Source organism: Cnephaeus nilssonii (genome assembly GCF_951640355.1).
Source record: "Cnephaeus nilssonii genome assembly, chromosome: 11".
Lineage (NCBI taxonomy): Eukaryota > Metazoa > Chordata > Mammalia > Chiroptera > Vespertilionidae > Cnephaeus > Cnephaeus nilssonii.
This window is the reverse complement of record NC_137082.1, coordinates 45,127,148-45,145,052: the sequence shown is the minus strand read 5'-3', so window position 1 is coordinate 45,145,052 and position 17,905 is coordinate 45,127,148. Positions and strand designations below refer to the sequence as shown.

General features: G+C 45.7%; 1 protein-coding gene across 3 annotated transcripts in view; it reads left to right on the top strand.

Annotated features, from left to right (window-relative positions):
• Positions 1-15,088, top strand: part of BCL2 (BCL2 apoptosis regulator) — a 164,324-nt gene extending 149,236 nt beyond the window's left edge. For all 3 annotated transcript variants that reach the window (XM_079784073.1, XM_079784074.1, XM_079784072.1), the window contains one exon: positions 10,982-15,088. In XM_079784073.1, the coding sequence (XP_079640199.1) occupies positions 10,982-11,116 (135 nt within the window). In that variant the 3' untranslated portion in view covers positions 11,117-15,088. The remainder of the gene's footprint in view (positions 1-10,981) is intronic.
• Positions 15,089-17,905: the final 2,817 nt, after the last annotated feature.

Below are 17,905 nucleotides of genomic sequence, written 5' to 3'. Positions count from 1 at the left end.
ATCTCATTGTGGTTTGGGTTTGTGTCTTCCTAATGATGTTGAGCGTCTTTTCTTGAGCTTATTGGCCATTTGTGTGTCTTTTTTTGGGTTAAATGTCCATTCAAATATTTGCCTGTATTTTAATTGGGCTACTTGTCATTTTATTATTGAGATGTAATAATTACACTTTCTTTACTCCACATACTTTCATGCCAACACATTATCATAAAGTGGTATTTTCCCCAAAACGGTGAAAACAGCGTAAGCGCAGAGCAAGGAAAGGCCAAGTGCCAGCAACTGCAGGACACTCAGAGGCTTCTAGCCAAAAGGAGTGGAATGAGGAAGGGGAGGAAGGAAAATGGAGAAACTTTCTTTTAAAGCCAAACGCTCAAGGCAGGTTACTGAGGCCTCTGTGCTGTGAGATCCAGCAGAAGGCACCCTTAAAATGAGGTCAAGTGCCTGGGTCTTTTCTCTCCTCACAGAGCCCTCCAGGATAAATGCCCCCCCCCCCACCCCCCACCCCCGCCACACACACACAGTGCTTTGAATGTATTGAGAAAGCTGCTGTGAATACAGGAGAATATTTCCCAGCAATTCTTAGAGGGCAGGGCCTGGGTCTTACTTGGCTTTAAGCCTCCTCAGCTCCTTATAAACATGTTTGGTTCCTGAATGAAGATGTGACCGGAAGATGAGATTTCAAGGTTTAATGTAGATATGGCATTTAGTCTCTCCTGCTTTGGTCTATTATATGAACACGATGAATCAAATAGCACAAGTGTTAACATATTGTTAGCACATTTTGCTATAGACACATTGTGTCACCCATTTTCACCTTTGGTCTTTTTTTTTTTTTTTTTTTTTAATCCTCACCAGGGGATGTATTGATTTTAGAGAGAGAGGAAGGGAGAAGGAGAGAAACATTGATAGTTTGCCTCTTGTATGCACCCTAACTGGGGATTGAACCCACCACCTGAGTATGTGCCCTGACCTGGAATCAAACCCATGACTCCAACTAACTGAGCCACCGAGCCAGGGCTCCACCTAGGGTCTTTGAAGTACTGGGTTGTTGGCACCTCCTGGCAAGAGGGAACTAAGCCCACAGGTGGCTGAGTACCTTCTCCCTGCAGTATTTGCGTGGCTAGTAGAGCAGGGAATTTGTCTCTGGTCTTCCCTCCAGGGAGCACCTCCTACCCTGGCCTGGAAGGCAGTTAGACTAACAGAATCTCCGTGATCCTACCTGGGAGCGGGCTCAACTCCCTTCCAGCAAGCGGCCTTTGACCCAGCTCCTTGGCTTCAGAGTCCCCAGAGCATCAGACTCCTTTGCAAATTATTTTCAGATTGTGCCCTGCTCAGGAAAAGAAGGAACCTTCTAGGCTTCTCATTTGGGGCCCTCCCTAGTTCCTGAGGGCCCCAGCCTAATTTGCATCCTCAGCTCAATTTGCATCACAAAATGCACCCAAATGTCCCTGGACTTAACTGCGGTAGGCGGGCAAGTTTTGTTTTTTGTTTTGTTTGGGTTTTTCATCTCCTGCCATTTCTCTAGCAGGTTTCTGGTTACATCCAGATGACACTTAGATTAGGTTTCATTTTATGTCGTTAGCCGGTGATTCAACTAGCCCAACTGCCTGAGCCAAGACCCAGCCCCGTTCGCTGGAGATGGCTTCTTCCGGGTGGCCTTGCGAGCCCGGTGGCCTGGTCACCGCACTTCTGCAGGCCGGCAGCTGGGTGTCCTTCAGTTATATGCTCGAGGCTTGTTGTTTCCTCCTTTCCTTTCCCCCCAAACCTGGAGTCGATATTTTGGTTGTAAGGGAGGCGGGTGAGAGGAAGAGCAGGGGACAGAAGCTTGCCACTGCCACAGCGGCTCTGATCTGCAGGGATCCTCAGGACTCATTCAGCACAAAGCGGCTGCAGAGGAAATCCTGCCCAGCCAATGATAAGCGGGAAATGGAGTCACTTCCTCACCAGCTGCTTTATTCAGGCAGAACGAGTCCTCACTTCCTCGCGTGTGCTCTGCTGGCCACCGCTCACAGCAGCGGGGCTGCTGGCTTCCCCTTTTAATCCCAGGCATGTTAGTGTCTGGGGAATTGCAGCTTCCTGGGATTCAAGGGGAACTCTCCTCTCCTCTGAAGTGTGTGTGCCTCGCTTCCCTCCTTCCCTCACTTCCTTCTTTCTCTTTCTCCCCTCTCACCTGGCAGGTGACTGTCTTTAGGCCAGTGATGGCGAACCTCTGACACGCGTGTCAGTACCATTTCTGATGACACGCAGCTGCTGAGGTGGCCGCGTGCCGAGGATGAAACATTTATGTTATTTAAACTATAAATATCGCGAAATAATGTTTTTTCCTCAAAGTGGCACACTACCCGAGTTATGCTCGGTTTTTTGGCGAAGTTTGACACACCAAGCTCAAAAGGTTGTCCATCACTGCTTTAGGCTCTGGGGGCTGGAGCCAGCACAGACAGCATTGGGAATGAGCCTCACACCCCTGAGTAGCATGCAGGACTAGTTACATGGGATCTCTGTGTTCCCAAGGACATCCAGAAGCAGCTCGGGACCTCCATCACCTCCCCTGTCCTATGAGCATTTTACCTCCAGGCAGCATTTTCCAAGGGTGTCTTTAAAACCCAGCAGGAATCTCGCTGACAGAGGGGTAGATGGCCCAAGGATTTGGAAAATGCCTTTGGAGATTCACAGGCATTCATTTAGGGTGTTATTCAAAATATGTAGCAATCAATAAGGCACAGACACTGACCAATCAAATTTGATGCTGACCATTAGCATTGGCTGAGCATCAGCCCCTCATAGGGAGACTAGAGTCTGCTGCAAAAAAAGCACTGGATTTTGTTTAAGCCTGTCACCACTTATTTGTCCTTTGAACACCTCCCTTTAAAAATTATTATCTACTAAGATATGTTTGGAAAACCTGTTCTATAGTAAAAGGTATCAGTTTATTTCATGTCCACAGACATTTGCTGAGTGCCTAATATGTGACAGACACATGCTCCAGGGATCCGACGATGAACAAAATGTGGCTCCTGCACCTCCAGGTGCTAATCGGGAAAGGACAGACTTGTGAACAGATGCTCTTCAGATAATACAGTGAACAGGGAGCAGCCCAGGATTATTTAATTCAACCTGGGGGCTTGGAGAAAGTTGCTTGCGTAAAATGATTGCACTGAATCCCTGAGTGAACGGAAGTCAATTTTCAGGTGACAGAAGTCGAGCAGGCGAGCTAGGCTGAGGCCAGAGCACTGGGAGCCGTGGATGGCACGGTAAAGAATTTGGACTGACACATGGAAGTGACAGCTTTGATTCTCACTGGATAACCCTGGTTGCTCTATGGAGAGGGTATTGAACGGCAGGCCACAGACTGGAGGCAGAGAGTTCAGATGGGGAATCATAGCAGAAATGCTGGGGAGAGAAGGTAATGGGGATGGAGAAATCAGTGGTGCATACACAGCCCTGTCCAGACCCCTTGCCCTTCACTTCAGTGCTGTCTAGCTAACCTCCGGCTACAGGAGGTACAGCCTCTGCATCTCTTTCCCCAAGGGCTTTCTCTGGCCTCTAGAGCCCACTTTGTCTGTGCTCATGACGGGCCATAGCTGCTGGGGTATTGATGCCTCCATAGGAGCAACCCACAGCCAACGAGTGCAAGGAGTTGGTGTGTAAATACCCTAGCTCTCTGGCCCCTTGGTGGAATAACAAAAGGTGCATTTTCTGCACTGGCCCCCAGGTTTCTCAGCGGGATTAAGTTCCAGTTACCAGCAGCAGCAACTTGCTAGGTAAGGTAATTCATGGCTGCTTTCCTTCCAGACCCCCTACTAGTGGTGGCTGGGATCATCTCCCAAATAACCTGATTACATTCAAGTCTTTGTCTTGGGGTCTGCTTCGGGAGGAGCCCCACCCAAGACGATGGGATTTCCCATTGAATGAATGGTGGGGGAGGGATGAGAAACAGGAAAATGCCTAGAAGTCTCTCAGGGTATAGCTTTACTTAACAGCATGGACACTTCGAAGATAGGAAGGGAGACGACTTGCTGGAGGAGGCGATGGTAACTCCAGTGGCTGCATGGTAACTTCCAGTGGCACCTCTTAGAAAGTGACAGGGATTGGAATCTGGTAGTCTGAGGATCAAGTGGGGTTGCATATAAAGATGTGAGAGGCACCATCATGGGATGGTATCTAAGACCACGAGAGTGAAGGAGATTGTCCAAAGGAAGAGAAGGCTGTCCAGGCAAGCCCGGGAGAAGGAGCACCTATCAGAGCAGGCAGAGGAGGAGGTGCCCATGGAGACAGGGGAAACTCTCCTAGAGTGCTTGGGGTCCAGAGTGTAAAGCACCCGGTGAATATCCATGCGGAGGGTATGTCTGGCCTCTGGGTGGTGGTTTCAGAGGCACAATGGAGGAAGAAGCCAGACTGGGTAGATTAAAATGAAGGTTGGAAGGCAGCTGAGAAGGTGGGTTAGCAACTTGTCCAAAACGGCAAAGAGAAAGAAGATAATGGTCGGGATGGGACACAGCATCAGCACAGTCATTCTGAGGAAATCTGAATTTACTTTCCTTTTCGTCAGTGGATAAATACCCCCAACTCCCTTGTCCTTCAAGGATTAACTCAGAAGCGTGTGTTCTCTACTGAAGAAATCTGAATGTTTGTATGCCAAGGAAAAAAGAGACCAAAGCAAGGGTGAGGTTGAAATTGCCGTTGAAAGCAGGGACAATTGATGGAGGAAGGTTCCAGAAGCAATGGGAGACAGTGGGCTGTGGGTGCAGAGTACAAAGAGTCGGGGAAGGACAGATAGTGATGTAAGCTGATGGGTGCTCCAGAATAGGGAGCTGCAATAAATCCCACCCAATGACCCCGAGTTTCTCAGAGAAGAAAGAGGTGACAGCAGTTGCTAAACAGCGAGGAGAACATGTGAGAAAAGTGGTGGCTGTTTGGAATAATCATGAAAAGGAGCTGAGAAAGCATCCAAGCAAGGGTAAGGGTATGTTAAGTGGTTTCAAGAACTCACTGAATTTGGAGGCCATGAATTCAGAGCCGAATTGGTCTGCATGGTTGGGTGACTTCTTTCGGCAACACTTGAAGGCCAGAGGAGGCTGCTGTGGGATGGGGTCAGGGCTGGGGCACAGAGGAAGGTCAGGATGGGAGGAAGCACGTTGAGGGAAGCAAGGAGGAGGCACAGGGGAGAGAAAAGAACCCACTGCTTGTAGATGTTCTAACCCAGTAAGCACAGGAGGCCTCTCCTCTCCCCCTCCACCTCACATCAACTTATCAGTATCAGTCCCCACTGTAAGTAACATACTTGACCTGTCTAGGTTTCATTTGCCTCACCTATTTAAAAAGAGCAAATATCTTTCTTGGGCATTATCACACCAATCTGGGAGATCTGAACTTACTTGGAGTGTCCTTGCAGCCAAAGTTTTGTGTGACTATGGCACATCCTTGCCCTTTTTTTTCTTTCCCTAATTCTCAGATTGTCATGAGAGAGGTGATTCCCATGGAGACAAAATGATAAAGCCATGAGAAATGGAAAATACCCAGGGCACTTGATAGCAGTGTTTGATTTCCTGTTGGCACCATCTGATTTTCTTTTTACTTCCCTCTTACCACCGACAGGTGTGCTCTGGGCAGGATACAAAATGGCAGCACACCTGGGTTTTGGTTAGTTCAGAGGTGCACACAGAGGCGGCATCTCTCTCTGCATCGTAAACTCTTTAGGTCAAGATGGCTTTCTTCCCCTTGGGGTCTCCATGATCATATTATGCCTGTATCCACAGTCAGCTCAAAGACTGTGGGGTGAAGCTGAATGTCTCAGGTGTTTATAGGCAACTGAGCCATATTAAATTTCCCCACCGTCTAAGGAGAGCTGAGAACCCACACCAGGGCTTGAACTTGCAGACACTGGTTTAGCTGTTACCTGTGTCACTCAATCTTAAGTTGGGAGCATCTTTCATTGCCAGTGAATCTAGGGTACACGTTCCAATGGCTGAACCGTATTCCATCCTATGGATGTGCCATAGTTCTTTACCCAGTCATGTTTTCAGACATTTAAGTCGTTTTCAGGTTTTAACTATTATAAACAATCAGAGCATTTTATTAATTACTTTTTTCAAGATAAACAACCAGAAGGGGAATTACTAACAAAAGAACAATATTTTTAAAGTTTTTGATACTCATTGCCAAATACATAAAGGTCTCTCCGTTGACCTTTCCTCAGGGAGGAGAAGTTGTGAAAGAGTACCTGGCCCCCACCTTCACCCCCACCCCATTGGCTTCAGCAGAACTCGGCGTTAAATCTCGTTTCATTTGGAATCAGGTTTAAGTGAAACTTTTTTGAAGGATTCTTAAGAGGAAGATATTGGAGGGTGGGCTGGCTCCAGGGAGGTATGCATGTAGGGGTGGCGAGAACGGGGGCGGGGGGGGGGAGGTTAGAGAGGGAGAGAAGGGGGTTACAGTGGTCCCAGGCCTGGTCCCATTGCAGAAGAGACAAGGACACTTTTGCTGTTGACTCCCTCCGCCCAGCTTAGGAGTCTGAGCCTGGTCTGTTCTGGTCTCCCCCCCTCCCCCCGCCCCCGGCTCACTTTCCGCCCTGCAGCACCGGTTTGGGGTGGGAGTGGGGCCTTCCTGTCCCGTTGATGCCGGCCCAGGGTGGAATTCAGACTCAGACCATCTGCGACCTCTGAATTTGGAGTTTGTGGAGAAGCTGCCTGTGAAAGAGTGACCAGAGCTGGGGCACCGCCTGTCTCCTCTGTGATGTGAGGGGCCAGCAAAAGGAGAAAGGACCCCCCTTGGGACCTGCTCTTTGCACCCCTGAAATCGGGCAGAGCCCTTGCCAGTGCTGGCATGAGCCAGGCTGGCAGTGCCTCCAAATGCATAGATTGGGGTTTGGTCTGAGTCACATGACAACAGCTCAGGTTTTCTTTTTCCCACTTTGTTGCTTCTAATACATAAAATGAGCATGTGTTTATTTAATACAGCTTTCAGACTTAAACAAATAATGACAGGCTGTTCAAACAGACTTCGGAAATCGCCCTAATCAGGATGTTTGGAAAAGCAAGAAGACTGTAGGAAAGGAGCTTTGAGGACCTTCAGTCCTGAGCCCACAGGGTCCGCTTGGCACTTTGGAACATAGATGGGCAACGCTCAGAGGCCCGATCAACCCTGGGGGGTTAATGACGCCCCTCAACCCGCAACCTGACTTACCAATTGATGAGGAAGTACAGATGGGCATTGTAATTTCACTTCCTGTCTTCCACCGGAACACATCCCGTGTGCATTTTAATTCACAATTTCTACAGACATCACCAGGCATCTTTAGAGGGAGCTTGTGAAGTGCGCTGTGAAAACCTGTCCTTCCCTCCCCTCCCCTCGGTGGACCTTCTGGAGGGAGGGGCAGGTTCAGGACGCCTGCGGCAGGTTTGCAAGGGAGCAGACTAGAGAACAAGTGAATGTTGCCACTAGTTCACGCTCTGGGCCACATTGACAAATGGCTTTGAATCACCTACGTTAATCTTCACAATAACCAATTTTATGGGTGAAGTAAATGAGGCTCAGGATTGGGTAATTTGTTCAAGGTCATGAGCAATAAAATGTCAAAGCTGGGATTTCACCCAGACCCTCTCTCCAAGCCCAGAGCTGTTCCCAGACCCCTGGGGGCTGCATCAGCGCCTCTGCTCTCAGTCTTTGGGTCAAGAGATGCTATGTTAGCTCATCCCCTAGATGTGCATTTTCTTTGTAATGCACATCAGCAGTGGCCCCTTAGGAGCAGTGTCAGGAGAGGGGGTTATTCCAGCCCCGGAGAGGAAGGGGTAGTTAGACATGCATTTCCTCTGCCCCCTCGGACTGTGCACCAGCCAGATGAGAAGGGAATGCCAGCCCATGTGTCCCGGCTTCCTCTGCTTTCCCAGGATGGCTTCTTGTCCAGAAAGGTCAGACGGCCAGAGTCTTAGTCCGTTTCATAGTCAGCCACAGACAACTCCATTGGTAACTAAAGAAATGTGGAGTCCAGCCACGGTCCTTCTTTCCTACTGTCAGTGCTCAGAGGGCGTCCTTTGGCTGGGCTGTTGGGGGTTCCAGACTGCCCACCCCTTAGGGAGGGCTCAGAGATGTTCCCGGCTGTGTCTGTGGGACCTGAGGCTGCACTTTGCAAGGGGCAGTTTCTCCTGCCTGTAAATATGTCCCGACCCCTTTCTGCCCCATTTATCCCTGATTATATATAGGGAAGGTATGTTTCTTGACAAGCAATCATGATTTTTACCTCAGCTTTGTGCTAAGAGCACTAAACACATATTTCATTATCTGTTAGAGCAGGGGTGGGGAACCTTTTTCCTGCCAAGGGCCATTTGGATATTTATAACATCATTCATGGGCCATACAAAATTATCAACTTAAAAATTAGCCTGCTATATTTGGGCAAACTTTTACTGAACTCACCATCTAATGCCTTGGCAGGGCCAGACCAAATGATTTCTGGGGCCTTATATGGCCCTTGGGCGGGACATTCCCCACCACTGTGTTAGAGCCTGGCTCTGCTAAGGCTCAGTTTGGAACATTTTAACAATAGATTAAAAAAGAAGAAAACCCTTGCGCCCTCTCCTGGTACAAGTTAATCTAGTACATGTGAGGTCCAGATCTCCCACTTGCTGGCTCACCAACTGATCTTGTGCTGTTGACACACTAGATAGACCATTGGGTCTTCTGTGGTGCATGATCACAAAGGTTCTTTAAAACCTTTCTTCACAGGCCACCCTGTGCATCATAGGATATTGAGCAGTATCCCTGGCCTCTACCCACAGATGACCTCACCCCAAACCATGACTACCAAGAATGTTTCCAGATATTGCCAAATGTCTCCTGTGGGGCAAGACCACCCTCAAGACCAATGAGAACCGGTGCCCTAACCCCTTGTCTGCCTTTTGTGAAAGGTGTTACTGGTCCCAGGGCAACTAGTGAGAGGGTGGGGATGACTCCACAGAAACCTTTTGTGACTTTAGTAAGCAATTTAAAAAAATCTTTTTATTGATTTTAGAGAGAGAGGAAGGGGAAGGGAGATAGAGAAACATCAACAATAAGAGAGAATCATTGATCCACTGCCTCCTGGGGATTGAGCGTGAAACCTGGCATGTGCCCTGACCAGGAATTGACCCGTGATCTCCCGGCTGGCTCCGTTCAGTAAACAGTTTTGATGGCTGGTCAAGTGTGTTCACCTGCTAGGAATTTGTCTAAATACACACACATCACACACACACACACACACACACACACACACACACACACAAAACCCCCACATCTGAACAAATACATAGAAATTCATGTAAAGATGTAGCATAATATTGTTTAGTAAATGTTTAAAACAACCCAAATAAAGAATTGGCTCAAGAAAGCACAGCATGTATATATATATGGAATACTAGGCAGTCATGAAAAATAACTGTGTAAATCTTTATTTAATAATGGGAGAAGTTCCCCTAATGTCTTAAACTCTCACCTCCAAGACTACTCCAAGATTCCCAGAGGTGGTTGTATTTAGAAGGCACACTTTCAAACAGGCAGGGTAAACATCTGGATAATGTATTAGGTCAAGCATGTCAAAACTCGCCGCCCGCGGGTTGCCTGCCTCGTTTATTTGGCCCATGTTGGCCTTGGAGTTTGACATGCTTGTATTAGGTTAAAGAGAATTCAAACCAGTGAATGGATTAAGAGAACTTGAATCATTCATTGAACATTCATTAAGCACCTGCATGTACACAACCATGCACAGCACTGGGAGACAAAGATGATACCTGGTCCCTTTACTGCAGTATTTGCCCCAAACAGACAGAAACACTGTGAAGGTTGTCAGAACCTCCTCTGTGCAGCAATGTCAGAAGTTTCCGCGTGTTACTGTCTTCCATAATGAAATCATGTGCTCCGATTCCAGGTTGTTGAAATGCCTAAATAAATCACACCATGTGAAAAAGCATTTCATTTACTGAGTTATATATTTAGATAGATTTACAGAGTTGTCCAAATAATAATTGGGTCCAAATGTGGAACCTAATCTTCCCCAACAAATCTAAGGAACGAGCTAAGACAACCCAGAGACCTTTGCTACAAACCCTGCAGGCCTGGCTTCCAAGCAGCGGCACAAAGGGAAACCAGGAGCCATCTTTGCCCAGGGACCTGTGTGTCCATTGACACAGTCTGACCATAAATGACCACATGCTTGTAAAGTTCACAACTTGAGTTAAATGTGAAGTTGTGGTCATCCAGTCTGGCCGCGCCCCCTCCCCTCCCCACCCCCTCCCGGTAGAAACCCTAGGATGGCTTCCTTTCCCAGGGAGCACCCTGTCCTTGACCTCAGAGGCTAGGCCTGCAACCAGCGGAGGCCGCCCTGCTGTGTCCACCACATCAGCCTCCCGGGCAGACCAAACACTCACAGAGTTGTTGTTAGGGCATCAGCAGAATGAAGGGCACTGGTTTGGATCTGGGTTCAAACCCTGGCCCTACTGTTGACTAGACAAATCCTTTAACCTCTGCGATTCTCAGGGTTTTTTCCCCTACAGAACAGGAATAAACAAAACCCATAAGTTTGACATGAAGAATAAATAAAGTAATGCATGTTAGGCATTCATTACAAGTGCCTGGCATATAGCAAACATTCAATAAAGGAGTGTTGTTGTAGCCGTGGGGTTTTTATTATTCCTGTGAATGGCCATGCTCATGAAAATTGCAAAGCCTCCCAGATTTCCAACCGCCTTTTCTGTTTTATTTTACCCCTTCGCACTTACCAGTCTCTAACACACGTATATCATACATTTATTTTGTTTATTGTCCATCCCACTTGACTAGATAAGAGCTTTGTGAGGCAGGAACTTTCAACCTATGTCATTCACTGCTGTTTCTCTAGGGTGCCTGACACATAAATAGGGTCTCAATAAATATTTCTTGAATGAAAGTGAAAAGAGTGGGCCCGATCTCTGTCTCTAATACCCTCTCTTTTTCTTCCCTCCTCTCTCCCCTGCAGGACGCCTTTGTGGAACTGTACGGCCCCAACATGCGGCCTCTGTTCGATTTCTCCTGGCTATCTCTGAAGGCACTGCTCAGCCTGGCCCTGGTGGGAGCTTGCATCACCCTGGGTGCCTATCTGGGTCACAAGTGAAGGCAACAGGCCTGCCCCAGACAAATATGCAAAAGGTTCATGAAAGCAGTAGAAATATATGCATTGTTGGGATGTACCATGAAACGGAGCTGTGGTCTCTTAAACACAAGCAAACAACAAACAACAAAAACAGCTTTCAGGCTCCACGTCGAATCAGCTATTTACTGCCAAAGGGAAATACCATTTATTTTTTACATTATGGAAAAAAGATTTATTTATTTAGGACAGTCCCATGGAGCATCCTGTCCTTGGAAAGCCTACTACCAGTCATTGCCAAGCTCCACCGGTGTGGCTCCACCTGGATCTCCTGTGCCTATAAACGGATTCGCTTTCCATGTTAGTGGCTGGGCTGACTCACCATCTGAAGGGCAAACTGATGGAGAACATGACTGTTCCAGAAGCCGGCCTGCTGGCTGCTGGAGGTTTGGAAGAAGGTGTTCATTTTCCTTGCATTGATTTGCCCCCGGGGGCTGTGATATTCATAGAGGGAGGTGCTTGGAGGGAAGTGCATTCTTTTCCGGCCAGGAGAACCTACACTTTGCATATGGCTCACATGGTACATGCCTGGTTGGCAGAAAAAAAAAAATAATTGGGAACTTCAGATGGACTTGGTATCCGCCAAGATTTCCACACCGAAGGACAGTGGTAGGAAAAATGCCCTTAACCCATAGGAAAGTATTTTTTTAAGCTACCAATTGTGCCGAGAAGCATTTTAGCAATTTCTACAAAATCATCCAGTACCTTAAGCCCTGATGTGTATATTCTTATATTTTGGATACGCTCCCTCTCCAAAAACTGGCTCTGTGTGTGAAACAGAATCCTTGGGAATGCGAGGAAGTGGACGTCTCGGTGACTCCTTCGGCATCAGGAAGGCTGCAGTTACAGAAGCATCAGGCCGCCACAAGTGCCTGCTTTTCCGCAAGAGGCCGCGGTTGGAAGTCCCCCTTGGTCCCGGTTGGGAGGCCTGGTCCTGGAACCGAGCCTGGGCACTCGCTGGCCTGCTCCATGGATTTCAAACCGAGGCCTGTGGTCTCCGGCGTCTGGAAGCTGAGGAGTCAGAATTCCACTGTCAGGAACGAAGAGCAGGCTGGGGCCTGGTACACCGGGCCCGCCAGGCTGGAGGCCCTTTTCCATGTCGAGTGTGGAGCCTGGAGCCTGGGAACCAGCGCTCCTACGATGTTTGTCACTGTGCAGGGAAGGAAACAGAGGCACTCTGCCTTTCCTAGCAGAGGGAGGTGGTGAAGGCTGGAGCGCCGCCACCGAAATGGAACAGCAAAGAAAGGAGGCACGTGCGTGCAGCCCGCGTGCAGTGTGGCCGCTGCGCATGCATGCGAGTTGGCTGCGCGGCCACCCACCCGTCTGAGCAGTTTAGAGCAAGGGGAGGGTCATAAATCCTGAAGGAAGCGTTGGGATGAAGTGTCATGGATTAATTGACCCATGTCTGTGGAGTTGCGATGTAAAACATTATCTTGTCATTGTAGTTTGGTTTTATTTGAAAACCTGACAGAGGGGAAAAAAGTTCCAGGTGTGGAATGTGGAGTTTATCTGTACATCCTGGGCATTAAAAAGGAAAAAAAAAAAAATAGTGGTGGACAGCACTAGAGAAGTAGTGAAAGAAGTGATCTTCAGCTGATAAACTAGGAGATATGTTTTCAAGTTTAGAGAGCCTGAGACACACGTGGAATAACTGTGGCATTATTGCATTATATACCATTTATCTGTATTAACTTTGGAATGTACTATGTTCAATGTTTAATGCTGTGGTTAATATTTCGAAAGCTGCTTTTTTAAAAAAAAAAAATACATGCATCTCAGCATTTTTAAAAATTGTATTTAGTTATGGCCTCTACATTCTTTGTTAGCAAAACAATGATCATTTTTCCATTTGAGATTCTTGTCTCTTAATTGTTTAAAAGCATTTCTGAGAAGATGAGCTAAGCCCCGGGTCTCAGCTACGGGAGAAACCCTGGAGCATGCCGGCCACGGAGTTACGTGCACTCCCATGGCAACATAATTGTTTATTGCAAGGGACATACCTGTTGTCCCTTTGCCCTTGTTCCTTGAGGGTTTACTTGTCCCTGGACAAATCAGAATTTAACTCACATTATTTAGGCTTGCATACATGTTTGGTTAAACCCATGAGGTTCATTCAGTTGAAAATCTAGATGGGAAGTGACCAGGGGATAAAATTCTGGCTCCGATGGTTTGACCTTTCGAGAATTGCTTTCCATGGCCTGTTTCCACATAGACTCACCCAGAGCCCTCCTTCCGCAGGGCCCTCTCCCTGGCTGTCCTTCAGGTTTTTCCTGACGTGCAGTGGCCTATGCCCCATGCCCCACACCAAGAAAGCAGGAAACCCCATGGTATGAAGCCAGACCTCCCTGGCGGGCCTCAGGGAACGGGACGATCAGACCTTTGAATGATTCTAATTTTTAAGAGAAATATTATTTTATGAAAGGTTTACATTGTCAAAAGTGATAAATATGGAATATCAAATCCTGTGCTGCTATCCTGCCAAGATCATCTTAATGGAGTCAGTTTGCAGTACACTCCAAGTGGCGACAGCCTCCAAGCTGCTTTAGAGTAACAATGAAGAACATGGATGTTTTTAATATAGAGTCTGTTTGTCTTTTATTGTTGTTTTTGTTATTGTTCAAACTGGGATTTGCAGAATATTCAAAAAAATGTATATATATATTAAAAAAAACAAAAAACACAAAAAAAAACTCCCAGGGGTTGGCCTCTGGCTGGTTTCCTTTGCTGTGGGGTTTTGTTATCTGGTTTTGATGGTGAACGTGCCCAGCTGCCTGCCCCCAGAACTGTACAGTATTGTGGCTGCACTCACTCTAAGAGTAGTTATGTTGCATTTTTCTTGTTGTTAAAAACATGTTAGAAGCAATGAATGTATATAAAAGCTTCAACTAGTCATTTTTTTCTTCTCCTTTTTTTATCGTCTCCATTATTTTGTGATCAGACAACCAGAGGACCATTCCTACTTATTTCTTGTTGAGAAGAGAGTCACACCCGAATGCATGGGGCATATGTTGGCCAGCGTCAAGGTTAGCTAGAACACATGCACTTTCCCAGTGGGGGGCAAGGGTTCTAAACAGAACCACAGGAGAAAATCTCTGAAGAACGTCTGCGGTCCTCCCACGCCCCCAGTGCACAAGCACTCAGAAAGAGAGATCAAAACAGTCGACATGTACTGTAGCAGACAGTTCATCTGAGTTTGTACAGTGGCTGAAAAATCTTGTATGTTTTAAGATTTGGGTTAAAGTCACATTTCGAATTAAGGAAGTCACATTTCAATATTCAAACAAACAAACAAACAAACAAACAAAAACATATTCTGCCCCAGCCCACTTATCTCTGCATATTCAGATATGACTTTTATTACATTAGTAAATATTTATTGCTTATCATTGAAAGATATAGTCCTGGCCTAGTGTGGGAAATTAGGAAGCGATTATAAATCAAGAGGAGTTATAATAATCAGGATGAAACATAAATAAGGCAGACCCAACACATGTCTGGCTTTCCTATTAAGGCTCCACTGATTGAACAGAATTGCAAGTAGTCTAACATGTAATTAAACTTATGCTAAAATGACTACTTTACAAATGTGAACTTAAATTCTCATTTCAATTGTACTTCTAAGGCAGTGGTTGTTTTTATCCTTTCTTATCACTAATAGTTAGTAATGTACACCTGCTCTATCAGAAAGAAACAGGAAGGGCTTGAAATACAAGCCATGCTAAGGAAATTAGGGAGTCAGTTGAAATTCTATTCTGATCTTATTCTGTGGTGTCTTTTGCTTCCCAGACAAATGTGGTTGCACACTTTTTAAAAAATACAATTCTACATTGTCAGGCTTATGAAGGTTCCAACCAGAACTTTATTATTATTCAATTTGGATCTTCCAGAGATTTTTTTTTTTAATTATTATGGGACAAAGGACATTTGTTGCAGGGGAGGGAGGGAGGAATTTTCAAAAGAGCAAAACATTCCCAAGATTGGATCAGGGCGTGGAGGTTTCAGAAGAGCCACGACTGTGGGGTATGAAATGGAAACAAGTGTGACCTTTTGCTAGGAGTCAATGTCATATCTCCATGAAGGACCTTACAAAACAAGCGAGAAATATTTTAAAGTTCTGTGATAATGTTTAGATTCTAGAGACATCAGAACAACTCAAAATCCAGCTCTGTACAGCAATGCATAAGGACCAAAACTCTTTCAAACATTTGCCAGCAATGGCATATATTTCAAGCCTGGCTATGTCTAATGGCTACTTAAACAATACATTTGCAGTTTTAAACAATAGGATATTTAATGAAAACCTTCTGGTTGGTAGGAACATCTGTTTCTAAGTATTTATTATGCACAATACAGAAAGAAAATAAAAACAAAACAAAAAATGTGAAACTTGATTGAATAAGTGATAATACAGGTCCCTTGTCCTTAACCCAAAAAATCATATCTGTTCCATGTCTGTGCTCCTAGGACAGACGTTGGACAACCATGAAATATGCATCCACTGGACACGAAGAAAATCAGATAGAGTATGAATGGTATTACACCAATTCATCATGCTACCCCAGAAAAATAACTTAAAGCCAATTTCCTATTAATGGAGAGTTTGTTTTGGGTACCAATGTAAGCCTAGCAAACAAAAACACCTGTGCAAGACAGAAAGCCTTCATCAAAAGATCCTGGGACTGTTACCAAATATGACTGTGATGTAGATACTTAGTAATGCCATATACCTAAGCCTCTTGGGGAATCTGCAGTGGGCCTTCCAAGCTAGCTCATTTTATTAAGTTTTTCCCTTTGGGGTACCATTTGAAGGAGTGATAGCCAATCAAGTTTCTTTCGGGGAAGTGTTGGTGGTTATGTTTAATATACTGTCTTCTTAAGTTTTCAACCAAGCTTTGCTTTTGTTTTGAGATTATTTTTGTCTGAAATAAAATAAGTGTATAAAAACTGTTTTTGTATTGAAAACTTTTGTTATCAAAATTCCACTTTGATCTTCCATGACTGCTTTTAAGCTGAATACTTTTTAGGGGTGGCTGCTATCCTGTAACACTTCACACACACACACACACACACACACACACACACACACACACACAAGCATGGTAAGCATGTTTTAGATGGTTAAGATAGAGTAAGTCTCTAGTTAACCAGCATTAATAAAAGGACCTTTTTTGTGTTATCAGAAAAAGCCACCTTGCTATTAAACTTCCCTTGTCCAGTTAATATTGTGAAGAAAAATAAAGTACAGTGTGAGATATTGGTTGTGCCCTAGAATTGTTTATAATGTGGTGATGAGACTTAGCTCTGCCATTTATCGTCATTAAACAAGACTTTAAAAAGCCCCTTAACAAGCCAGTAGAACCACCAGCAACCTCATGTTAATGAAGCCCCAGGGGACCTGGTTACGCATTGCCTTACAGGTGAAACCATCTTAGAAGGAGGCCCTTCTGTTTCCTGGTTACTAAACCTCCTGGTTAGATAGATCCAAGATGGACTAGACTTGGGTTCTACTCCCAAAGAGAGCCATTGTTGTTCTTGTGTGTGTTTGTCCACACCAAGTGGCGATCCCAGCCTTTACCTGCAATCCATAAGATAAAAGATTGTATAAAAGGGAGAGAAACAAGCTGAAAGTTTTGTTTTGAAGTGAGCATTTTAAGATAACCAAAGTAGTCATTTGCTTTGGAGAGAAAAAAACACAAACAAACCTATGTTTCCCCCTTGCCTGTATACCCCAAGCATCAAACCTCAAGTATATTCCTTTCAACTCTACTAAGACTCTGGCCCTGGCCGGTGTTGCTCAGTGTTTGGAACATTGGCCACACACCGAAGGATCTCAGGTTCCCCATCAAGGACATATACCTGGGCTGCAGGTTTTCTCTGCCTAGTTAGAACTCATGAGAGAGGCAATCAATTGATGAGTTTCTCTCACATAGATGTTTCTTTCTCTTTCTTTTCTCCCCTTCCACTTTCTATAAAAATCAATGGAACAAAACATCCTCAGCACTATCAGTGAGTGCAGACTGAAGGGTCCTGGGTTTGATTCTGGTCAAGGGCACATGCCCAGGTTGCGGGCTTGATCCTCACGAGGGGGTGTGCAGGAGGCAGCCGATCAATGATTCTCTCTCACTGATGTTTCTATCTCTCGCTCCCTCTTCCTTCCTCTCTGAAATCAATAAAAATATATTTTAAAAAGAGAAAGGAAATATATCCTCAGGTGAGGATTAACAGAAAAATAAAAGAGGACTCTGATAGTAACATCCATGTGTGGAACATCTGCTGGATGCCAACACACTATACATACCGCCACCATTCTTACTTCCTTGGGAGGTAGGCATAGGCTTCTCCTATTCTGTAGGAGGAAACAGAGATTTATAGAAGTTAAACAATACGCCCACGATCTCAAACATTACAAGTTACGGAAGGCAGGATCTGAGCCAAGATCTAGTGAACGAAGCTCACAGAGCAATCAGTGGTCTTCAAAGGCTGCACAGGGAGCCTTGAGGCACAGCCTTTCCAAGGGATAATCAGGTGTTTAAAGGAGCTCTCAACAAGAGCCTAGTGCGCATGCACTGCAGGCTTGGGGGCCTAATGCGCAGGTGCTAGGGAATCACGGCTTTTCATACTTCGTACATTTGAGTTTGGGGGTGGTTAGTATGCATCCCTGGTGGATTTTGAGCCCTTGACAATGAAGTTATTCTAGGGTGAATTTTCTTTATTGCACATGTCTACTGTCCAACTTCAAGATTTTCAGCCTTG